The sequence below is a fragment of the Aegilops tauschii genome, chromosome 2 (genome assembly GCF_002575655.3).
Source record: "Aegilops tauschii subsp. strangulata cultivar AL8/78 chromosome 2, Aet v6.0, whole genome shotgun sequence".
In the NCBI taxonomy this organism is placed as follows: Eukaryota; Viridiplantae; Streptophyta; class Magnoliopsida; order Poales; family Poaceae; genus Aegilops; species Aegilops tauschii.
In genome coordinates, this window is record NC_053036.3 from 50,309,793 (window position 1) to 50,335,723 (window position 25,931).

The window sequence follows — 25,931 nt, forward strand, 5'->3', positions numbered from 1 at the left end:
ATTTAGTTGTTGTAATTTAGATGTATTAATTTAGATGTGTAGTTTAGATTTTTTTGGTGATATTATTATTGAATATGCAAATGTTTGTATGTTCATATATATGCAAAGAATATATCAAATTTTTCATAGAATTTTTATGACTTTTTTCTGTTGTAATTTTGTTCATAGAATTTTTATGATTTTTTTTGTTCATAGAATTTTCTTTGTCAATTTATGTATATGTTCATATTGTGTAGGAATCTGAAAATTGTGTATGATCAAAGTCATTTATGTATGTTCATATTTAGAAGAAAAAGAAGGAGAGAGAAAATGAAAATAAGAAGAGGAAGAAGGAGAAGAAGAAGAAGAGGAGAGGAAGAAGAGGAGAAATAAATAAGAAGATGAAAAAGAAGAAGAAAAAGAGTAGAAGAAGAAGAAATAGAGGAGAAGAAGAAAAAATAGAATATTTTTCTTCTTCTCCTCTATTCCTTCTTCTTCTCCTCTTTTTTTTCTTTTTTTTTCTTCGATCTCCTCCTCTATTCCTTTCTTCTTCTCCTCTTTTTTTCTTCTTCTTCCTCTTCTTATTTTTTTATCGGGTATGTCGTTGTCGATATAAATACCCCCCTCCCCGATAAATTTTAGTAAGTACTACTTAGAAAGTGTTTAATAGAATTAGTTAGAAAAATAATAGAACTAGTTAAACTAGCTAGTTTATTTTTAGTAAGTACTACTTTATTCTATTTATAGTAAGGAAATTAATAGAACTAGTTTGTTTTTTTAGTTAAAGCAATTATTCCCGCATCGACGTCGACGATGCCTATCCCGCATCCTCGTCGTCGACTCGGCGGAGGAGGCCGGCTTGATCAGAGGGGCCATGTCCGGGACTGGGCTCCGCCGGGCTGGTTTTGGGAGGTGCTACCTTCCGGTGGGCGTAGGTTGGTGAGGAACCAGCCCGTCGTTGACCCGATCCTTGTTTGGTGGCGCTCGCGTGGGCCAGTGACGGTGCCGAGGCTTCTGGACACCGCGGAGGTGGTACGTCACCGTGTCAGCGAGGAGGACCAGCACGTCCGTCGCTGCATGGTTGCGTTGGAGGGCAGGTTCGACAATACCTGGCAGGTTCTTCAGGGATCTCACTGGAGCTATGATCCTGTGATGGTTCCGTCCCTTTGGGTGTCCACCGCCCGCGCCGATACCCGTCGGGCGCTACTGTTCTAGCTGTACTAGCGATGCTATATGTATGATAGTATTCGAGGTGTATTAGTGATAATATTCGGCGATGTACGGACGCATGGAGATGATGTAGTTTTGCTTATAATTGAATGCATCCTAATTTGAATCTACTTTATTTTGTGATTTGATTTTGCTTATTGAATGCTCAAAGTGGAAAACTACTCCGATCCTACTTTGAATGCTAAAATTGGAGAGCACTATGATTAGTTGATAGCTTATAGGGTTTTTGTTTTCGCAGAAATCTAGGAGCCCCCCGGGCCCCTCCATCATCCCCGACGTCGTCCCCGTCACCGCCCCCTCCGACATCGAGGTGAGACCAGCCAAATCCTCTTTTAGAAAGATAATTAAACGATATTTCGTGTTGACTGTAAGTCTGTCGAGTCTCCACCATATATGAGAGGACGAAGAATCCCGACTGTTGTCGTGGGGGTAGCTTCTCCTTCGTTCCCGTGTGCTAGACAATTTGGTGTAATGCACTCAAGAACGAAAGAAGGAGCTACCATCACCGACGGTCGCAAATGTCAGAGAGGAATCAGTGAGGGAGAGTTCCACCATATATATATATGAGAGGACGAAGAATCCTGACTGTTGTCGTGGGGGTCGCTTCTCCTTTGTTCCCGTGTGCTAGCTAGACATTTTGGTGTAATGCACACGGGGACAAAGGGAGGAGCGACCATCACCAACGGTCGAATGTATACACCACGTGAGCTGAGAGTTTTCAAGAAACGACTCGACAAACCGATAGTCAACCCGTGATGAATAATAATGATCTAACTTAGGTTTTTTAGTACATAAATTTAATTGTAGATGTTTAATATTTGAATTATATATGAACATAGGAAATGTCGTACTCGGACGACGAAAGTCTCCCGGGGGAGTGCGACTGGTGCCACGACGACCGAGGTCAGTGCGACAGGTCTCACCTGGACGAAGATCGGCGCTTCAGTATTAAGCTGGAGGAGACGTTCGATGTTGAAACGGTACGCAACGACGACAAGTGTTATTTTTTCATAATTAAGCACGACTTCAACTATTTCAACGTGTACTTTTCATCTTTTACAATTCGGCTAGCTTATCCCATGCCATGCAAGACGCTACGTCTTGGAGAGGATGGGTTTTGAAGACCATGAAAGTATGGAAACAAAGAAAATTCACCTAAGGACCCATCATGATATAGATTTTGAAGTAAATCTGTATAATTCTGAGAGCGTAACCCATTTTGGTTGCAAAAATTGGGAAGCATTTTGCAAGATGTATGGTTTTGATGAGGGTATGCTTGTCACCATGGATCTTGGTGATCCTGACATCGAGCAAGACAATATGGACATTTGGGTCCTTGTTGATACGCCTCCAATTCTACCGCTATGTGAGTTTCTCAAACATAGTTATTAGCTAATTTATATTGTTTATTTCAAAATAGTTGACAGCTTATTTTCATTGACAGCTTATTTTGATTGTTCAAACAATGTGCGGAACATGGTAGACAGAACCTACTACACCGATGGCTCTGAGTTAACTTATAAGGAGAAAACTCATCTGGTCGGATTTTGTACTGATATTGAGAATTACAATATCTACAATCAAACTCCTCATCATTATGGTCCTGGTCCTCCATACGTGCCACTAGTGCACGTGTTGAACTACGGTAACTACTATGGAGATACCCTGGTAAGATTTCTTACTATTACGACATTCGTGCATATTTTGCATAGTTCTAAAACTAGTGCATTATCATTGCTAACTATGAAGTTATTACTATGTTTTTCAACAGATAATCCCAGAGGATTGTGTGCCTCATTTGATGTATCAGAATGGTAGGCTTGATGTTTTGAATATACAACCAGGTCATCCTACGAATCTCAACTGTCCATACCGGATTTCTAAAAGAAGTGGAGACATGCAAATCAAAGAATGGAAAAAATGTATGGACAGTCGCAAGGAGCTTCTTGGAAGCAAAAGGAAGCGAGGTGCAAGAATTGGAGACAGGATGATCTCCATTCTCCATAATGGAGAGTCAGGGTCTATATTGTTTTATGCTATTTTACCTTAAAGAGGGTATTTCGGTCCTATCTAATACTGATGATCATGTGCTAAGAACAATTAAGTAGGGTTGGTTCGATGACTGTGAGGATGATGATCGTATGACTTGTTATTAATAACGAGTAGAAGTTGTATGATGATGATTAGTAGGACTTGTTATTATATATGATGATGCATGATGCGTGCATGAAGAGTTATTATATATCAGCGGGTGAAATGAACATGGATTGGATTGAAATGAAGGCAACATGCATGTGGTGCGTGTCGAAAGTAGTACAATCCAAACTTGATCAAGTCCGGATTAGTATTACTTTCGACATGCACCACATGTTGCCTTCACTTCAATCTAAGCCATGTTTAGGCATAGCAGTACGTAGCGTTGGTAAACCAAGCACGGAGATATAAGAGAGGACACTTCTCTCTAATAGCTACCTAATAACAACCTAAATTAACCCCCCAAAACCCCCAAACCCCCCCCCCTTTCAAAAAAACAAAAACCTCAGCTCCTGCCAGGTGCTGACGCGTGGATGCCTATTGGTCCCGGTTGGTGGCACCAATCGGGACCAAAGGCCTCCTGCCTGGGCTCCCCGCACCGGCCACGTGGACGGCCTTTAGTCCCGGTTCGTGTAAGAACCGGGACTAAAGGGCTAGGGCATTAGTAACGACCCTTTAGTCCCGGTTCCTGAACCGGGACTAAAGGCCCTTATGAACCGGGGTAAAAGCCCCTTTTCCTACTAGTGGTTCCTCACCAAGCGGCGAGCCCCTGAAGGTAGCACCTCCCAGTGCCAGCCCGGCGGAGCCCAGTCCCGGACATGGGTCCTCTGAAGCAGGACATCGTCGCGAACGGGTCGATGGCGAGGATGCGGGCCGGGCATCGTCGAGAACAAATACTATATGCTGCAAAAGTAAAATTTTGAAATGATTGGATTGTGATTTCTTATATGCAAATTCTAAATTTCTATAACTAAAATTATAAGAAACTAAAAAACATCGATCATCGTCTAACAATTTGAAATTAATCTAATTCATCTAGCTAAAACTAACATTTCTTAAATTTCTAACATATATATAACTAACATTTCTATAACATTTCTATAACATTAATATATCTAGCACTAAAAGTATCTAATTAATTAATTCATCTAAAACCTTTGACATTAATCTAATCTAATTAATTAATTCATCTAAAACCTTTGTATAAAAAACAGAAAAAAAAGAAAAAACTAAAAACTAAAAACTAAAAAAAGAAAAACATCTATAGCTAAAACAGAAAAATTGTGTGTGTATGTGCGCGTGTGTGCACCTACGGCGCGGCGGCGCGGCGCTTTTGATTGGAGGGAGGAGAGGGGGAGAGGGGCTCAGAGCGCGGGCGAGGTCGAGGCGACGGCGATGGCGAGGCGGGTCCAAGGCGATGGCGACGGCGAGGCGAGGTCCAAGGCGACGGCGACGGCGACGGGTCGGTGCGGCGACGGGGGCGGGCCAGCCACGGGGCGGCGCGGAGTCGACGGGGAGGCGCGACGGCGGCGGCGGCGACGACGGGGTCGAAGAAGCAGAGGAGAAGAAACTGAAATTTTGTTAAGTGTTGTATATATAGGGATGACCTTTAGTACCGGTTGGAGCCACCAACCGGTACTAAAGGTCAAATTTGGCCAGGCCAAGCGGCGGGAACGGCACCCCTTTAGTACCGGGTCGTGGCTCCCAACCGGTACTAAAGACCCCCCTTTAGTACCGGTTGGAGCCACGAACCAGTACTAAAGATGGTGCGCTGCCAGGCGAGGGGCGCAGAAGTTTACTCCCACCTCGCTAGCCAAGGGGCGCTCGCACCTGCTTATAAGCCCTGCCGCTGCTGCTGTCTCGAGCTCCTCTCTAAAGCAGGCCTTCTTGGCCTACCACTGCTGCGATGCTCTGTTGGGCCTACTGGGCTAGCGGGCCTGCATCCTGGCCCAACTAGAGGTTGGGTTTCTAGTCGTATGCAGGCCGCTGTGGCCCAGTAGGCGGGCTTTTTTTCATTTAGTTTTTTTCTTCTTTTTTTCTTTTCTGCTTTATTTATTTTCTTTTATTTATTTTTGAGTTGTTTTTTGCTGTATTTAGAGTTTCTTTGTGAATATTTTTGCTTTAGGTACAAAAAATTACAAACTTTCTGTTAGTGCCGGTAGTTTTCAAATTTAATAGTTTAAATTTGAATTATTTGAAATTTGTGTGAATCACTAGTTTGTGAATAACTTAACTTTAAAAATAGATTTTTCAGTGATTCTTTTTTCTTATGTTTAATATTAGTGTGTTTTATCATTATATTTAATTTGGTAATACTTAGGTTATTTAAAAATGAAATGCCTTTGTAACAGATGAGTTTTCGTCCGAAACCCTGATACTTCGAAAGAGATTGTCCATTTTGTACACGAAGTGCATCCAGTTTTTGCCGTAACCCTCTCTACTTTTTTGCACATGCTATGTGGGTGAAATTATGATACCATGCCAACTTTCAACCTTTTCAGAGTTCATTTGAAGTGTTTTTTAATTTGAGGGTCATTTAGCTGAAAAAATTAGTAAATGCATGAAAGAATTTGTTTGCACATAAAATTTCTTCGCGTTTCAAATGCCAAAACACATAAGTACCCTAACTATTACAAAGATTCCCTCCGGTTAGTTCGAAGCGGGACTTTCCAGATATATAAGTCCGGAAACTTTTTCCAGACTGATGACAATGAAGCCGATCACATCCCAGAGTGGGGTCTTTGTGTGTGAAACTTTTTCTTCACGTGTGTCCCTTTGCGGCGTAACCATGGACAATCTTCATCATTTAACTGGATGCTCGGGTCATCATTCTAGTAGTGCTCGCCGCCGCCTGAGGCAGCCGCCGGGCAAGCCCGGGGCGCCAAGGATGGTGACGGCTGGGCCTCGGTTTCCCTGCTTCTGTGTGGGGAACCCCGGATCTGGAGCGGCGACTGCATTGGCAAGGCACGGCCGGCTAGCAGCCGTGCAGGCGGTGGATCTGGTGTCCCGGCCGGGCGGGCGGCGGGATCCGGTGGTCGTTGGCGGCCGGCGGCGGCTTCTGCGGCGGTTGGTGTGCGCGATCTGGCGCCTCCCCTCCTCCCCTGTTCGGCGTGCGGGCCAGCCTAGTCGGGCCGCGCTTGCTCTTGGTCCCCGGTTTTGTACAGGAGGCGCTGCTGGTGGCGGGGATCTAGTTCTGGCGAAATCCCTGGCCAGCCATGACCGGCCGCGCTGACGGCGACGCCTGAGGGCGCCGTTCCCCTCCTTGGAGGTGTCGGTATGGACTGATCTCCTCACTTCACCTTCCCCTAGGTCTCCCGGGCGAAAGCCCTAACTTTGTTAGGCGGCGGCGGCGCTCACGGCGTCGTTCCCTTCTTGAAGGCGCCGCTTTGGGAACCTTGGGGTTGGATGGCGCTTGTGGGTGGTGGGCGACGGCGGTGGTGCGGCCCTATCCTAGCATGGATTTACGTCCGTTGCTTGGAGATGGACTCGCGTAGGTGGAGGTCATCGTCTGGCATCGTGGTGGTGTCAATGGCGGAGGACCTGCCAAGGCTCGCGTAGGTGGAGGTCGTCGTTTGGCGTCGTGGTGGCGTCGATGGTGGAGGACCTGCCAAGGTTGTCACGTCAATCTGCTCTGAAGATGGACCAGTGGAAGATGGAGACGACGACACATGTGAGTGCGTCGGACCGGTTTGAGCCCCGAACCCGGCAGATGGCTCGGTCGGGGCCTCCGGCTTTAGATGTTAGGCTTAGGTGAGAGGTCTGGGTATGTGGCCCAGCTTGCACCCCTTCATCGCTTGGATATGAGTAGCGGCAGATATTGCCAAGATGGCGGATTCAGACATTTTGTTGTTCTACTTTGTAAGGTCCTCGAGAATAATAAATAAAATGGCCGCATGCATCTCCCAGATGCAGAGGCCGGGAATGCAGAGGCCGGGGGTCTTCCTCCTTTTCTAAAAAAAAATCGTACCGTTAGCGCGTCCACGTCCGTACGGCCGGTGCTGGCCAACGTTCACCGAGACATCTAGAGCCGTCGTCGTCCTCGTCATGATCGCCCACATGGGCAGGTATATCGCCAACGTTGACCAGCACCTTAGGGCATCTCTAACAGTTGTAACATAGGTATTGGGAAATTTACCACCTAGGACATAGTGATGATGTGGCATGTAATAAATGTGGAGAGAGAGCAAAGTTGTATGTAGATTAACCAACAACCTTTGCACAATCTCCAGGATGAAATAGAGAGCAATCACATTTATGTTTTCATCTATTGGATAACTTAGATACAACCTATTGGAGTAGTTGTATGATAGCTTATTGGTTAATGACATTGATATTTTAGCAACAAAACTAACATACAACCTGTTGAAGATGCCCTTATCCGAAATAAAACGATGACACCAACGACAGTTATCGCATGCTATACGTTCAAAGCCTTTGACTTCTAACTTATGGACATCCGGCCGGCTTCATCGGTCGCACAGAACGGACGACGCGCATACCCGCCCTAGCAAGCTAGGTAGGCACACTAGCTGCTGGTGTGCGTGCCGGTTCTGACGGAAGAGGCCATGTTTCCCCGCATACTTGGCGGACTGTAGCTGTGCCACGTGCCCTCATCTCTTTGCCGCTTATCGCAGCATCCTATCCGTAACTGCGTCCACCGTTACGTTAGCGTGTGCAAAACGGTCTATAACCTACGACCCCTTTGTCAATGCCACGTACCCCTGTTTCGAGAATCTCGAACCGGCCACGTACTATCTTTGGACAAATGTACGTAGTAAACTAGCGATGACTACGTTCCATATCGTGCAGGGTTTTTATTAGAGTAATTACTGTTCATAACATCGAGTTATGGAGAATACTTCCTCCGTTTCTAAATATAAGTCTTTATAGTGATTCCACTAGATGGACTACATACGAAACAAAATGAATGAATCTACACTTAAAATGCATCTATATACATCCGTATGTGGTTTATAGTGAAATCTATGCAAAGACTTATATTTAGGAACGAAGAAAGTACTTCGGTCGATCAAGGTAGCAAAAGCAGCTCAGGGCACAGCACATTCACCCCCCAGAAAATTACTGCAAGTTTCCGCCGCCGCCGGCCGGCGACCGACCATGATGAACTCGCGCGCTGGCGACCCCGCCTGCCGGCGCACACGTACACGATCGGAAGTCCAGTCTAATCAATTTGCGGAGCGCCATGCACAAGCGTGGAACAAGTGTCTCGTACCGATCGATTGATCGGACGCTATTCGTCAACACTGCGCTGCTCCCTACGAGCCACGGCACAAGCGGCAACGATGAGCAGACAAGCGTCGTTGGCCTCCGGAGCAGGGCGGTCAGTCGAGCAAATGCGAGCTGCTTCGGGAAGCCTGATCTGACTAGCTTGGTGATGGAGCAATCAACCGGCTAAAGTTGCACGCATGCACGCAGCACGCGTGTGCATGATTCGGTGAGTGCAATGGAAAAGTCGTTCTCGGCCGGACTAGCACCGCTCGGCCGACCGGACGCTACTGCTTCTTTCCGTGCTTTTTTTAAGAACGTCGGCCTTTATTAATCAATCAACAAATTTACAAAGAGTCTTCCGGATGCAATCCGGAGTATAATGAAAAATACAAAAACTAGAAGAGTTCAAACTTGATCTAGCTAAGACATGAGCTAAAACATTACAATGCTGAAGCACATGCTGGAAAGCCATAGATGAAAGGCCGTTTGCTATTGCTTTGACATCCGCGAGAATGGAGCCCACCACCGAGCGGTCTCTGGACGGAGACATCAAACGCTGCACCACCGAAAGGCACTCAGCGTTGAAGAGAACATCGTCAAAGCCCTCCTCTCGTGTTAAGCTGATTGCACGACGGAGCGCCAAAGCTTCAGCCACTTCGGGAGGCAACGCGCCCCTTGAAGGTTCGGAACAAGCAGCCACACACAGACCCTCATGGTTGAGCACCACCACCCCTATTTCGGATTTTCCCAGCTCCTCAAACAGTGCAACATCGGAGAAAGCCACCACTGTACCCTGCGGCGGCGGAGACTAGAGACGATCAGGAGACGAGGTGTTGAAAGAAGGCGCATGTACAGGCTTGTAGAGGTGTTGAAAGATCAAGTCAATATAAGCAATAGTTCTGGCGGCAGTACGCCTCGGCGGAGGCGCAACAGGTTCGTTCCTCGCCGTGTTCTGAGCTTCCCAAATATGCCAAATGGATACAGTGAGGACCGTCGCTTCCAGATCCATGCAACCAGAAAGGAAGTCGAAGAGCCATCGCTTGGGAGAAGAAAAGGACGACCGCCAGAGATTGATGCCGAAGGACTCCTTGAGCTCATCGCACAGTGCGCGAGCATGGGGGCAGAAGAGCAAAGCGTGCTCCACGCTCTCGTGCCGGCCGCAGAAGCAGCACTCTGTCCGGGTTGGAACCTGGCGATGCCGAAGCTGGTCACTCGACGGGAGACAGTCATGTGCTAGGCGCCTGAGAACAATCTTCATCTTATTAGGGGACTTGACTAGCCACAAAGCTTTCCGCGGTTTCTCCTCCGCAGGCCAACGCGAGCTCTGACCCAAACCGCTATTACTCCGAGCAGAAAGGAACTAGCTTGTTCTTGCCATGTTGTACGCAGACTTGACTATATATTCACCAAACCTGGTAAAAGGCCAGCGAACAAAATCATTGCCTCCATTCCTGTTAACCAGGATTTGAAGAATATCCCCCACTACTCTAGCAGGAAAGAACGCTCTGACAGTCTCCTCATCCCACACCCCCTCTCTTCGTCAATTAGTCAGGGGACAGTAGCGGTCCCTGGAATAGGCGAGAGGGGTTGCAGCATACCCGGAGGCGTAGACAGGATCCAGTGATCAGAAAGAATTTTCGTTTCTCAACCGTCTCCAATGCCCCACTGGACTGAAGGAAATATGTGCTAGAGGCAATAATAAAGTTGTTATTTTATATTTCCTTATTTCATGATAAATGTTTATTATTCATACTAGAATTGTATTAACCAGAAACTTAATACATGTGTGGATACATAGACAAAACATAGTGTCCCTAGTAAGCCTCTACTAGACTAGCTCGTTAATCAAAGATGGTTAAGTTTCCTAACCATAGACATGTGTTGTCATTTGATGAACGGGATCACATCATTAGAGAATGATGTGATGGAAAAGACCCATCTGTTAGCTTAGCATAATGATCGTTAAGTTTTACTGCTATTGCTTTCTTCATGACTTATACATATTCCTTTGACTATGAGATTATGCAACTCCCGAATACCGGAGGAATACCTTGTGTGCTATCAAACGTCACAACATAACTGGGTGATTATAACAATGCTCTACAGGTATCTCCGAAGGTGTTTGTTGGGTTGGCATAGATCAAGATTAGGATTTGTCGCTCCGAGTATCGGAGAGGTATCTCTGGGCCCTCTCGGTAATGCACATCATAATAAGCCTTGCAAGCAATGTGACTAATGAGTTAGTTGCGGGATGATGTATTACGAAACGAGTAAAGAGACTTGCCGGTAACGAGATTGAACTAGGTATGAAGATACCGACGATCGAATCTCGGGCAAGTAACACACCGATGACAAAGGGAATAACGTATGTTGTCATTACGGTTTGACCGATAAAGATCTTCGTAAAATATGTAGGAACCAATATGAGAATCCAGGTTCCGCTATTGGTTATTGACCAGAGAGGTGTCTCGGTCATGTCTACATAAGTTCTCGAACCCGTAGGGTCCGCACGCTTAACGTTCGATGACGATTTTGTATTATATGAGTTATGTAATTTGGTGACCGAATATTGTTCGGAGTCTCGGATGAGATCACGGACATGACGTGGAGTCTCGAAATGGTCGAGAGATAATTCATATATTGGACGATAGTATTTGGACACCGAAAGTGTTCCGGGGGTACCGAGTACGTATCAGGTCACCGGAAAGGGTTTCGGGCAACCCCCGGCAAGCTATATGGGCTTAATGGGCCTAGGGAGGGACAGACCAGCCCACAGGGGGCTGGTGCGCCCCTCCACCGGCAGCCCTAGGGAAGGCAAGGGAGGAGGGCTATCCCCTCTTTCCTTCCCCTCCTCAAGGGAGAAAGGAAAGGGGAGGGGGCGCCACCTCCTCCTTCCTTCTCCAAGTGCCAAAACAAGGAAGGGAGGGGGCCGAATTGGGGTGGGAGCCCAAGTAGGACTCGGCCTACTTGGGCGCCCCCTGGCTGCCTCTTCCCCCCTCCAACCTATATATATGTGGGGAGGGGGGCGCCTAGAAGGACACAATAATATATGTTAGCCGTGTGCAGCGCCCCCTCCACAGTTTACTCCTCCGTCATATTGTTGTAGTGCTTAGGCGAAGCCCTGCGCGGATCACTTCACCATCACCGCCACCAAGCCGTCGTGCTGACGAAACTCTCCCTTGACACTTTACTGGATCAAGAGTTCGAGGGACGTCATCGAGCTGAACATGTGCAGAACTCGGAGTTGCCGTACGTTTGGTGCTTGATCGGTCGGAACGTGTAGAAGTTCGATTACATCAACCGCGTTGTCAAATGCTTCCGCTTTCGGTCTACGAGGGTATGTGGACAAACTCTCCCCCTCTCGTTGCTATGCATCTCCTAGATAGATCTTGCGTGAGCGTAGGAATTTTTTTGAAATTCCATGCTACGTTTCCCAACAGTGGTATCAGAGCCTGGTCTATGCGTAGATGATATGCACGAGTAGAACACAAAAAGTTGTGGGCGGTGATCGTCATACTGCTCAACTTAATTTGACAAAACCTGACACTGAGAACGAACTCAAATTAATTTTTAAGCAGAAATATGCTCAACTCGTGACACAAACAAGGCCCCTGTTTCTTTGAGTATTCCCCTCAATGATGTTTAGTCTGATATGGCAGATACTGAAAATCCAAATCTAGATATTGAACACTTATAGCAGATCTAACATGAAAATAAATTCAGACAACTTCAGCGGGACTTGACGTCAGCATAATCTGTCAAAGCAGGTTATTCTAAATTTTGCACAAACCAATCTGCTAGCTATAGGGGAACTGCTGGGGGGGGGGGGGGATTTGCATACCTTGGGGGAGAAGAGGAGGAGGCGGGGGAGCAGGGACCGAAGAGGCCATCACCGGGATCGGGGAGGGAGCAGCCACGCAGGGCTCGGCTTGGTCCTTTGACGGCGGCGAAGGAGCAGGAGCTGAAGAGGGCGTCGGCGGGATAGGGGAGAGAGCAGAGGAGGCATCCTCACAAGGTTCGGCTCGGTCGCTGGCGATGTCCTTGGATGGCGGCCTCTTCGAGAAACACGACGGCGACGGCGACGCCATGGAATGAATGAAGGATTGGAAGCGGGAGGTGGTGCCGTGGAGATGGCGGCGACGGCGCACTAGCCTAGGTCATGGCGATTGACTGGGAACGATGCGATCGGGAATTGTGGAGTGCCGCTGGCTTGATGGGCTTTTCTGGGCTATCCATTTGCGCCGGTTAAATTTTATGGGTGTCCAGGAACGCACTTAACGTGTTTTTGGTTGATGGCATATGTGGGACTACTGGGACCCAGCACCACTTACATCCTGAGAGATCAGGCTTCTCGAAGCAGCGTGCATTCGCTAGACGGACGGACCGCCCCCGTCCGGCGGCCAACGACGCTTGTCCGCTCGTCCTCGCCGCGTTGTGCCCTGGCTCGTAGGGAGCAGCGCAGTGTTGACGAATAGCATCTGATCAAATCGATCGGTACGACACTTGTTACACGCTTGTGCATGGCGCTCCGCAAATTGATTAGACTGGACTTCCGACCGTGTACGTACGTGTGCACCGGTGGGCGGGGTCGCCATCGCGCGAGTTCAGCACGGTCGGCCGGCGGCCGGCGGCGGCTGAAACTTAATTCCAGTCGACATTATTTTTCTGGGGGCTGAATGTGTTGTGCCCTGAGCTGATCGGTCGAATAATTCTTTCTTCTTCCTTCTTGACCCGTCATGCAGTATGTACAATTGGGTTTGTCTAGGACACATTTAGATGTGACATAGTTATGTCACATCTAAGCTGATGTTTATTTTGTTTGTGGTTTATTTTTTTGTCCTAGTTTTTTTATTTCTTGTTGCTGCATTATATATTTGTGGGAGCTTAGTTGTGACATTCTTAAAAAACGTTTAAATGTAAATTAGACAAACTGTAGTTAAATTCGGTCCGTCAAAGACAGTTCTACTTACGTCTCTTGAAAAAAAAACCACATATCAAAGTATACACAAACGATACATGATACTCGTAAATAAGGTAACCCTCTTACAGATCACATCTTAGGATATCCGGATCACGTAGAACACAGACGACTACACCATCAAAGAACCACGCCAACATATATCCTTGCCGGTTGCTCTTTCTCGGGGCTAAAAATTTGAACGAAATTTGCCACGCCAACTCATATTTCAGTTGGGTTTGAAATATTTTTAACACCGAAATTTCAAGGCATTTTTAAACTGATTTAAAAATAAATTTAAATCATGTTAGAATTCATTAATATTAAGTGAAATTTTAAATATTAAGGTTCGAAATAATTTCCAAAATATGCGAAATTTCTAAAAGTTCGCATATTTCAGTGAGGTCCGAAATAAAAAACCTCGCTCCTTCTTCAACCAAGTTTGACACAGAGACCCTTGCTTGGATCGTTCCATCGCTTCGCCGCCACAACCCGACGTCCTCCTTCTGACTTGGTGGATTAGCACGTGTGCTGCCGCGCCATCCTTTTATCTTTTTAGAAAAGGAGGTTAAACCCCCGCCTCTGCATCAATCGATGCATGCAGCCATCTTTATTAATTATTTCACAAGGGTCTAACAAGAACATACATCAATCCACCCGAAACCATCACTCACATCTACAAACTCGATAATATGGAGTGCCCTTAGTCCCCATATCTAAAACCGGTGTCGTCGCCAATACATCCACATAACGTATCGGGACCAACAGCCGGTGCAGCCTACCTAAAGCGCACACCACATGCATACGTTTTAGAAGCCGCAATCATCATCGGACCACTTACCCATCTTCAGAAGAGAGATCCGCATCATCCTTGCCAGTCCAGACATCCGTCGACGCAACCACGGCGCCCATTGGCGCCACCGCCCTGCGCTCGTCAGTCCAGACACGAACACTCTGGAAGATCCGTCGTGCGTAGCACCTGCCAACCAGGCATGACTCAGCGTAGCACCTGTCGGCCAGGCATGACTTGACAACTCCATCGAAGCTCCGTGCAAGACGAAGTCGCTCCACCTCCTGCCTCTGTCTTCCAGCGCTGCTCCACAAACGATACTTCCAAGAGAGAAACGGCACCGTAGTACCGCCATCGTCCGATCTGGAAGATCAGATCCAAGGGTTTCCCTCAAAGCAGCACGAGTGGGTCGACAACAGTTACACAACAATGCCTTCATCAAGGTAACGGCGCAAGACGCCACCATCGCCCGCCAACGGCTCGGTTTTCACCGGCAACTATGTCTCCCCGACTCGTAGCCGAGACTAGACGACGAATCTCGAGATCCGACCACCCAGCCACAGGCCGGCCACCTCTGACGGAAGAGATGAGCACCACCGCCGGCTGCACCGGTCAGAACAGATCTAACCGGAGGTGCCGCCGACGCAACCACTAGGCCCTCCACGCCGCCGCTGCCGATCCAAAGGCAGATGGCGTGCCGCCGCCACCACCCAAACAGGCAGACCGCCGCGCCCGCAGCCCTTGACGCCACCACGCCCCGACGCCGCCGCGCCACAGGCATCGCCGTCGCCGACACTGCCACTACAACCGCCATTAGGACGCTGGCCAGCCGCTACACCGTCGTAGTCCAGACCTGGGCCGTCATGAACAAGATCGGCACCGCCGCAGTCCAGATCGGGGTCACACCCTCGAGCCAGGGCGCCCTGCGTCACCCTATGACCCGCGAGAGGGAGGAGTGCCTCCGCCGCCGCCGTCGCACACACAGGCTATGCCCGGCGCCGATCACCGGCGGCGACGGAGGGGGTGGAGAAGAAGGAGCGGTGACCCTGCGGCTAGGGTTGGATCCCCTCGGTCGCCGCGCCATCCCCTTGCCGGGAAGGGCTCTCCTTCCTCATGCTACTGACGACATGGTCTATTTGGCGGCACCGCAATGGCTGCGTGTTCAATGGCGAAACCCCCTCTATACGAAAGGGCTCTGCGTGTTGGACATAAATTTTCTAGGGGCTGAATGTGCTGTGCCCTGCCCTGAGCTCCATGCTACCCTCATCGATCGAACTGAAGTACGTACTATTATTCGTTCAAAGCCAGCTTCTTAACTCGGGGTTTTACGTACTTGTCCAACAGAAGGTAGTACGTGGGCTAGAAATTCTCGAAACAGGGGGTGCGTGGCATTGACAAAAGTGATCGCCGTTTAAATAAAGGCGTTGTGACCGCTGGTGCACGCTGTCACGGATAGGATGCCGCGATAAGCATCAAAGGGGCCGGGTGAGTAGATGAGGGTAGAGCTACAGCCCGCCACGTGTGCCGAAAAACGTGGCTTCTTCAGTCAGAACCGGCCAGCAGCTAGTGTGCCTACCTAGCTTGCTAGGGCGGCCATGCATGCGCGTCGTCCGTCCGTGTGTCGCGTCGGCCGGCCCGCTCATGTCAAGGCTGCAGGACTAGCTGTAGTAACCGGCCGAATGTCTACAGATGACCCGTTCCGTGCGATCGATGAAACCGGCCGAGTGTCCATAAAATCGAACGCTTTGAACGTATAGTAACTGTCGTCGGTGTCACTGTTCCATTTTTGGATAAGTTGCTGGTCAACGTCGGCGATATACCTGCCCATGTGGGCGATCACGACGTGGACGACGACGTCACACGTCGGCGACTCGGCGAACGGTGGCCGGCAGCGGCCGATACGGACGAGAACGCGCGCCGCTGAGAGGATTTTGACACGCCGATCGCGAGGCCGAAATTAATGCTCGCCGCGCCTGCCAACCACTTGGAAAGCGCCGTCCGGGGCCGAGCTGTTACGGTCGTGGACAACAGGACAAGGGAGCAAGGCACAGCCGTCGCGTCGTCGCCGGCTACGACCAGTCCGTCGAAAACGATGAGGACACGCGCGCGGATCAGAAGACAAGATCCATTTTTGTCGATGCTAATCGGGCGCGTCGTGCCCCGCAAGAACTCATACGACCGTAATTTGCAATACGGCCTCACACAAACACGACATGCAGAGCGCTGTGGCCTTCACAAGAACATGCACAAATAATTTGCAATAGCTTTGATTGATTTATTATAGCACATGCAAAATGTTTCAGCAATACACGCACGTAGCAAGTACATCTATACATGGTGTACACGCCTCTATTTTTCGTGCCAACTAAAACAAGAAACACGGGACTAGATTGACCTACAATACCAAAAAACGTGTAGATCTTACTAAAAAAAAACGTTAGATCGATCCTGATCATACTTCGATACTATACACAGTATAGTTCTTCATCGAAAATCCGAAATCCCCTACTGGTAGCACTTAATTAATCATCCTGCGACGACCCAGCCGGGCAAACGCCGGCATGCAGCGAAGCCTACGCGGCCGAGGGCGCCGGGAAGTACTTCACGGCGCCGGCCTCAACCAGAGCTCCACGTAGCAGGTTGGTGGTCTCATCGCTGGCCCTGTAGTCCAGGCCCTCGTCGTTGTAGATGTCCCACCATTTCTTCACAAGCATCTTGATGTCCTCTCTGTCCATGTTGGCCTCCTCGCCGGTGAACCTCCACGGCTTCGAGCCCTGCATAGATGCATGGCATGGGGACATCAACCATAAATTAATAATTAATAATCATTTGTGAGGAAATCGATGACAAGGAGTCAAGGACGTACCGCGGCGCAGTAGTGCACGACCTTGACCTTCTCGAGCTCGACGTTCTCGGGGTGCCTCCAGAGCATGGCGAGTACGAGGTTGTACACCGGCGGGATGGGCTTGTACACGTCCCTGAAGAACATGTTGAGAAAATCCTGCTCGGCGAACGGGGTGGGGTCGGTGACGACGAGCTTGTCGAGGAGGGCCTTGGCGGTGGCGAGGCTGGGCTCGTGCACGAACATGCCGGCGTTGAAGTAGAGCGGCGGCGGGGGCACGCCGAGCTCGTGCTCCGGCCACGCCACCCGGTCCGGGCACTGCTGGCAGTAGCCGATCTTGTACTGCGGCGTGTGGCTCCACGTCTTCTCGCAGAAGCAGTCCATGACGGCGTAGAAGCTGCCCTTGTCGAGGTCGAAGAGGTGGTCGATGTTGTCGAACACCTGGATGTCCGCGTCCAGGTACACCATCCTCTCGTACTCCACGAACTGTTCGTACACCAGAATCAGTCAACATCTATCGAGCCAAGATGTAAGAAGAGAGCTAGAGGATTAGTCAGTTGGTATTTCACCTCCCAGATGCGGAGCTTGGAGTAGTTGATGACGTAGTAGGCCATGGCGAACTGGGTCTGGGTCTCCGGCGGGTACACGGGCACGATCTCGCGGACGAGGCAGCCCTGTTCCACCAGCTTGCGGCGGTGATCCTCGGGGACGTCGGGGAGCACGGCCACCACGAGCGGGTAGGCGGAGTTGACGGCGCGGAGGCCCTTGGCCAGGCCCACCACGCCCTTCCAGTAGTCGCCGGAGCCGGCGAGGAAGGTCACGTACGCCGCCCTTTTCGGCGCGTCCTCCACGATCCGCTTGAGCATCGGAGCCATCGCTAGCTCGAATTCTCTTGCTTCGAAGGATGGATAAGATGGGTTTGTTCTTTGTTGTGTTAATTGTGTGTTGTGGACTTGTGCGTGCTTGTGTTTGATGCTTGATGCTTGATGGTGGTGTGGTGCCTGCGTGGCTTTATATAGGCAACGGGGGGCGTGGGTGGGTGGAGTAGATCCGCGACTATTCTGAGATGAACTTTCCTAGCAAGCTATAGGTCTCTCTCTTTCTCTCTCTCTCTCTCTCTCTCTGATATTCTTGGTTGATTTGTTTCGGTGGATAAGGTGACAAAAACCAAACATTATCTTGTCGTAGATATCTCTTGCCTTATATGGTAACTGACAACTTAATTAAAGATGGTAAGGAGTGATTTTGGGTGCGATACTCCCAAAATCACCGACCATTCCTACCGCGTATGGTTCGTCGACGGATGGCATCTTCTAGTTTGACTTCAGTATATGCTGCTACTGTATTAAATAAATGGCATGTATATTGGCAAGAGATAATCAAACGATTTATCTATCCAATCCGGATAATATTAGTTCACCCGAAATAAAAAGATACTAATATTAGTTTATTCAATCCAGTTCACCAGTTGTAGCAGGAGCCAGGAGGTCTGTCGGTTTTACAGAGACAGGCGAAAAATCCAGGCAGAGTCTAGCTACTTCAATTTACACGGAGTCCCGTGAAATCTATTTCTTTCCACGCCTTCCATTTTCTGTCTAATCACCCTGCATCCATCATCACAACAAAAAAATTCTACGGCAGACAGACAGAGGAGATCGACGGAACCTCTTGCGGTTCAGCAACGGGTGTGGCCCATGCAAAGGAAACCATGTGGATGGAGCCATCGACAGATCGCGCGATAAATTAATTAGCACATGATGTGGTCAAACAACGAAACAAGGACTGCTGGCTAGTGCGCTGTGTCATGAGCTCAGACGGATAACATAATGATGATGGAACTTGGGCTGTGCATTGTGAATTTGATACTACATACTTGTACATACCAGAAATATTGTCCAGGGTAAAGTGGTACATGTCACGACGCAAAGGTGAACGAAATCGTCCGCCCCATCTGTGGTTGAGTTGGTTAGGTGGACAGTGGTATCCCCAACCCACCAGGGTTCAAATCCTGGTGCTCGCATTATTCGTAGATTTATTTCAGCATTTTCGGCGATGCGTTTTCAATGGGAGGAGGGGTAGAGTATGCGTGTGTGCGTGTGTGCGTTCATATGGCTGAGTGTATGCGCGTGAATATGAGCGCTTGTGTCTGTACTGATAAAAAAAAGTGAACGAAATCGTCCGCCCCACCTGCGTGGAAGATCTAGACCAGATCCCAACCAACCTTTTGTTCGTACTACTCAACAGGAAGCTACGTAGTACATTGATCATGGACGGTGCAGCAGTTGGTGTCACCGTTTTGTCCGGATAACGTACGTGGTGTGGCCGGTTAGTTAATTACTCTCCTATGCCATGAAAACAACACGGCTGGCAGCGGAGAGACGTACGCGTTTTGCCCCGCCGACGCGAGGTCACTCTCCGTCGAGTTACTAATAGCATCGAGCAGTTTTCAATGGTGAGAAATAGCGAGTCTTGAGCTAACAAGAATTGGACGGTGAAAGCGCAGTCCGGTGCCTGGCACTTGGCAGCCAAGATAGATAGAAGCGGCCAAAGCTGAGCTCGTCCGGTTTGGAGAGTAGGACACCACAAGGTGCGGGCAGGTGTTCCTTTTTTTTTCTTTGCCTGGGCAGTTCGTGTCTCCCGGCCTTTTCCCTCAACCGCTCAACTCTCTCGTTTCTAGTCGTTATGGGTGTGACCGCGAAATCACTAGTTGAGGAGTACTCGTTGCAAAGATCACTCAAACTCCCGTGGTTGCGACAAGTGACGCACATGCAGCGCGCCACTTGTCGCAACCTGGGAGTTTTCCCTTTTTTCGTAGATCCGTTTATTCAAAACGTTTTATATCTCAAATCGTGCGTTCAAATCTTGAACCGCTTTCACCGTTGGATTCCTCGCGTCGAGATCTTCAAAACTAGATCCCATGTTGATAGGTTTTGACAAAAAAATCCGGACAAAAAAAACGAACCGGGAGCACGGGTTTTTTTCCTTTTCCAAAAAGGCACGCCCGTGCCTCTCACGAAATCACAACCGTGCCTCTCGCGGAAGCAAAACCGTGACTCTCGCGGAAGAGAAAAAGAAAGAAAAAATGTGTTTTTTTTTCGTTTCCGAGGAGGCACGGCTGTGACTCTCGCGAAAGCACAACCGTGCCTCTCGCGGAAGCAAAACCGTGACTCTCCGAAAGAAAAAAAAACAAAAACGTGTTTTTTTCCGTTTCCGAGAGGCACGGCGGTGACTCTCGCTAAAGCACACCGTGCCTCCCGCGGAAGAAAAAGCGTGACTCTCGCGAAAGAAAAAAAAAAGAAAATGTGTTTTTCGTGGGAATTTTTTTTAATTTTTTTATCGAAAAGCTAAGGAAGACCGGTGAAAAACCAAAACGTAAAAAAACATTTAAAAAGCCGAAACGTGTGCGGAAAAATTAAAAAAATCCGGAAGGAGCGCTCAGAGCGCGACACGTGGCGAATGGCTGAGAGCGCGCCAAATGGCGCTGATCGTTGTGAGGCCCTCAAAGGAGCGCTCGTTAACTAGTTGCTCGCGCGTGACCGGCGTTTGGGCATGTGCGGCAACAAGACTTCTCGGCTATCCTGCAGCAACAATGGGAGCCACTGTGTCACGCCCGCAGCGAGACAGAAGCTCGTCTCGCCGCGGCCTCGCAACTAATGGACTGCCCCAAGTAGCTTTGCAGGTTAACACTTTTTACTTCTCTTTTGTTTATATTTTCGAAAATACTCTAAACACATACACTTCAAAACTTAGATGCACTTACGAAGTTAAAAACCACGCATTTGAAAAATGTAAACACAGTGTAAATAAATATTAGCATCATTTAAAAAATAATGATAGCTTTAAACAAATTTGTTTTTACATTTAAAAATGTTCACGAGTTTAAAAAAATGTATGCGATTAAAAAATTGCTTATAAACTGTAAAACAAAATGTTTTTATAATAAAAAAATATGATTCAAAAAATGCATGGTGCATTTTAAAAGTGCACACACTTTTCAAACATATGTTTGTGGCATTTTTAAAAATTGTGAATACAAAGTAAAAAATATTGCGTACCTCAAACAATTCATATCATTCAAAACAAATTCATGTGTATTTTAAAAATGTTTCCTTCGTGGCATAAAATATCATGTTCCCTCCTACACCAACGTAACCCGCTCGCCTTGGCTCACCTTTTTCTTCTGTTTTTTTTGCTGTTGTAGTGTTGTCCATTACAAAGACCGGCTATCTATTATTAATTTTCTAAAATCACATACATGAATTTAAAGAAAATTCAGGAATTTGGAAATATGATCACAAATTTGAAAAAATCTTCACAAATCTTCACAAAATTCACAAAAAAAAGTTCATGACTTTAGAAAACTTTACATATTTGGATCATGACTTTAGAAAACTTTACATATTTTGTTGTTAGCACTGCCACAAACTCTTCTTGTCAACAGCTGTTGCAGGTCTATTCCAGTGGCAAAACAAACAAAGAAAAACAGGGGCAAAACCATTGACCCCACTTGGATCAAAATTTTAGAATTTCGCAATGAAATACTCAATTTAATAATTTTCTACGCCGATCCGAAATAAAAAAATAATTTTCTTTTTTAGAAATTAAAGTAAGCACGCTATTCTAAATCGAAGTAAAGCCAGACTTTCTAGTGTATTATGGATTTATTACATTCATAGAAAGGAGATAAAATGAAAAATCTTTGACATCCAATCTCATTAGAATATCATAAAGTATAAGTGGCATAATTTTTTTTCTAGGAATGTTTTATCAATTCATCCTCATTCCATTTGTACCCTAGGCAAACTTCAACTTTAGCCAAAATGATCTCCATTAATATATATATATATAATACATACATGAAATATGTATGTGGAGTTCCCTATAATTTCATGTCATCCAGTAAATGGAATATTGATTCCATGGTTGCTAGATAGATTCATAGGGATTGAAAGTTGTACATCATTTCAATGACATAACAGTTTAAGGGTATCTAAAATGGTAGGTGCTTATCTGGATGCTAACAAAAATATAATATAAATATTATAAATCCAAAAATCTCCCAAGCACCTTTCCTCCCAATGTGAGACGCTAATCAAGATGCAAAACTGCCGTCTGACTTCGGAGTCTTATCTCAACAAAAAAAAAGTGCAAGCGCCCGACGCAATTTCTTTCATCAATACCACACATGATGCTTATCTTTTCCTAATAATAAAGCAGTTAGTGCTTCTGGTCGTCCGTCTAAAAAAGTACCCCTAAAGTTTCTATAAATTACCCACTATGCCACCTGTAAGTAAAGGAAACAATTCGTTTTTTTTCAAAGTCGCCGTCATACTTTGTATTTCACGCACGTCCTCCCCCACATATGCTTTCATGGGCCGGCCCATAAGGGCCTAACTCCGCTGTTCTGTTTCATTTCGTATTTTTTGTCTTTACTTCCTTCTTTAAACTAATTCGGAATTTTCAAAGTTGCGAGTTTTTTTTTTTTTTGAGAAATCATAAAATGTATGTGAATTCAAAAAGTGTTTAGGAAATCATAAAATTTTCGCGGATTCAAAAAATGTTGTGGTTTTGCAAAACTGTTCGCAAATTATAAAAAAATTCATGATTTGGAAAAAATGGTCGGGAAATAAAATCATGTTCATGATTTTGAAAAATGATTGTGTATCTGAAACATATTCGGGAATATGAAAAAATGTCAATGAAATTTTAGAAAAAAATTCAAAGAAATAAAAAAATGAAGTTTTTTTCTCAACTTTTTTAAGAAGTTCATTGATTCAAAAATGTTTGTTGAGTAAAACAATGTTTATGAATTAAAAAGATTTTCATGCATTTTAAAAAATGTTCATGATTTTTTCGAGAAAATCCAAAATTTCAATAAAAATGTTTGTCGATTTGAAAGAAAATGTTCACCAATTCAAAAGTCTTTATGTCTAGGATTTTATTAGTTTTTCAGATGTTTTTATATGGCTAGGCATTGGGAGTAGTTCATGATTGATGAGATTTGTCTCAAAGTTTTAAACATTCACTTGCGCAACATAATGACAAGTGTGACGTGCAATGGCAAACTCATAGCCTTGGGATTTACCACGTCGAATGCATTGTGATCACCTTGACATCGCGACCATCGTTAGCGAGGGTGGGAAGAAAATTAATTGGCAACATGGCAAGCCACCATGTTAAAATAGAGGATGCTCATATATGTCACGGTATTGAGTCATACTTATTAGCCAGCGCATAATTTTTTTTTGTCTCCCATTGCAACGCACAGGCATATTTGTTAGTTGGAACTAAACTGAGATTGCAACCGTCGAATGGCCAGTAAAACAGTCCTGGCGCCCTCTGCATCTGCCCTAATAGTACCAGACGTTTATACATATCCTCTTATCGGAACTAAACTCTGGGCATAGTTAGTAGTAAAGAATTCCACATCCTTTCCCGAAAACATCTGGTACTCGTTGTTCCGTGGATCGTAGTACGCCCGGTCCTTGAAAGCACCAGCAATCTCTTTCATCTCCCCAGTTCAAACGCAGAACTCCTGCAACTTGTGGTCACACATGAGAAGCAAGTGCTCCCCCAGAAACATGACGGTCGGAATCGTGAAACCCCCAGCAGGGTACGGCACAATGGAGTCCTTAGGGATCGGAATGGTGCAGCGCAGAGCCCACATTGGCGCCCCCGTTCCATCGCATGTCCAGATCTCCACAACATCCTCAGCTTCTACGAGATGCTTTCCGGTAAAGCAAGCGCAACACAGCTCGCCCTCCAGCTCAACGAAGTACGTCGGCTCCGTGCGCTCACAAGGAGGGTACGGAGTAAGACCGAACTTCTCGTCGGCTAGATCAAATCGGAGGAACGCATTGGGATGCTCCGCGCTCGGCAGATCGACCGCCCAGTAAATAGCGCCTCGCATATGGCCCGGAGTTACCCCCATAATCGGGTACGGTGGATCAACGGTTCGTCGCCATTCGTTGTCAGTGCCCAGCGTGAGCACCTCAAACCTGCAGATCGGTTGAGATGTTTTTCCGTCTTCTACCTGGTAGAAGAATCTTGCCACTTTGTACTTGCTACTACTTGGGTCGAAACCGAGCCCAACCCTAGGGCGCTTATTGAGGTTATGGCTGCCCTTGGGCGAGGTGACAAACTCCCTGGTCGCCGGGTTGCAGACCATGACCTCCTGGTCCAGCGTGGAGGTGAGGATCAGCCCATCGCAGTGCAAAGGCAGAGTACATTGCCCGATGCTTTTAGGGATGTGCTCGCGGTACATCAGTTCTGTCATATCCCCGCCGCCGGAGTTGTAGTAGAAATCTATCCACAAGGACATGAGCACGTTGTGTTCCCGTCTAGAGTACGCACAAGGCAGTAGGAGCACCGCTGGGCGTTCCTTGGAGCGCTCCAGGTGATCGCTGACAAAGTGGCGATCGGACACCATGGCATGCCAGGCCTTGCAGACGGCCTTGCATCGGATGGCTGACTTGGACGGGAGCCATGACAGGATGTTGGAGATGACGGCGTCGGGAAGGTAAGGCGGCAAGGACCTCGAGCGTGACCTGCCGATCCTCCTCCTCATTTTCCGCCGCCTAGGCCAGAATCGTCCGAGCCGTGAGACCGGGACGTTCGCGTATCTCTTGGCCGCCATGGCCTGAATCGTTCGAGCCGCGGAGACGAGAACGTACGCGCGAGGGATGATGATTCTGGGCCTATGGTTGTGTTTACACTTTGTCTAATTCACATTTAGATGTTTTTTAAAGATGTTACATCTAAACTCCCACATATATATAATGCAGCAACAAAAAACAAAACAAAAAACTAAAACAAAAAATAAAATAGATCACAAACAGAGTGAACATCTAGATGCGTCCTAGATAGACCTTGTGTTCATCATATAAAGATAGATAGATGGGCTATTTCGGATCAGTACGCGCAATCAGAGTTCGAGTTTGAGACCACGGTCTAACAAAGCAATTTTCTATAAGTAGATTTTCTTTTCGTTCATCCGACCAAGCAAATCTGGTAGCAGGAACCAATTCGTAAAGTTAGCATGTTTCTGCCCTAAACCAAGATTTTTCATAAAGAAGGGAGACATGAAACTTCTTGACGCACAAAGCAAAACGGCTAAAACAAAGCCTACAAAACAGTGTTCACCAATACTCGCCCGCTCCCGTGTCGCTCCCCCGCGGGCGACCCGGGAGAGCCATCCCCGCCGCCGGCCAGCAACTCCCCCTCCCGCTCCTCCTCTTCTCGCCGCCGCCAGCGGGCGCCGCCGGGGCAAAGCCCTCGCGACGTGGGCGGCGGCGGGGAGGTCTCCCTCCCTGGCAGATGCGGGGCAGCGCGGGGCTGCTCGCATGTCAACGGCGTGGGCGGTGGTCCAATCCCGGCTTCAGCGCTTCCCCTCCGGCGTCGTGGTGGCTCGGCCGGCGCGGCCTTGCTCCCGCTGCCCTGCATCTCGCCTGGGCACGGGCTGAGGCGTGGTGGCGGCGGATCTGGGGTCTCTTGCCCAGATCCGGTCGGCCCTGGAGGTTGGTGGCGTCGGGGGTTCATCCGGCGGCCCTGGAGGGTGGTGGTGGGGCGTCGTGTTGTGGTGGCTTGGTGGGCTGGAGCGGGCGCTCCCATCGGTGATGGCGTCGTCTGGCTGGGGCTCTGCCTAGCTCGGGGTCGGCTGGCTCCATGGTGGGGTTGTGGCTCCAGGCGGCGGATCCTCTCGGTGGAAGCCGGGGCGGCGGCCCCGGAAAATCGTGCGATGAGGCGGCACGGTGGTGCGAGTTTTGGCTGGTGTGTGGTGGTTGTCGGCCAGCACGGTGGTGGTGGACGCGCTTGTTCCGACGGCGTGGGCGGCGGCGCAGCGCATACGACTTCCCCTTTCCATGGTGATG

At 47.9% G+C, this 25,931-nt stretch overlaps 2 protein-coding genes across 2 annotated transcripts; both read right to left on the bottom strand.

The window, feature by feature from the left end:
* Positions 1–16,470: 16,470 nt before the first annotated feature.
* LOC109761870 (galactinol synthase 2) lies at positions 16,471–18,056 on the bottom strand. The gene is made up of 3 exons (XM_020320692.2): positions 17,631–18,056; positions 17,086–17,547; positions 16,471–16,993 (listed from the first exon to the last, which is right to left on the bottom strand). The coding sequence occupies exons 1-3, from the start codon at positions 17,934–17,936 to the stop codon at positions 16,793–16,795; spliced, it is 969 nt and encodes a 322-aa protein (XP_020176281.1). The 5' UTR covers positions 17,937–18,056; the 3' UTR covers positions 16,471–16,792.
* Positions 18,057–22,978: 4,922 nt separating this feature from the next.
* Positions 22,979–25,053, bottom strand: LOC109761869 (F-box/LRR-repeat protein At2g43260-like). Its single transcript, XM_020320691.2, has one exon. It carries the CDS (start codon positions 24,695–24,697, stop codon positions 23,582–23,584), a length of 1,116 nt encoding a protein of 371 aa, XP_020176280.1. The 5' UTR covers positions 24,698–25,053; the 3' UTR covers positions 22,979–23,581.
* Positions 25,054–25,931: the final 878 nt, after the last annotated feature.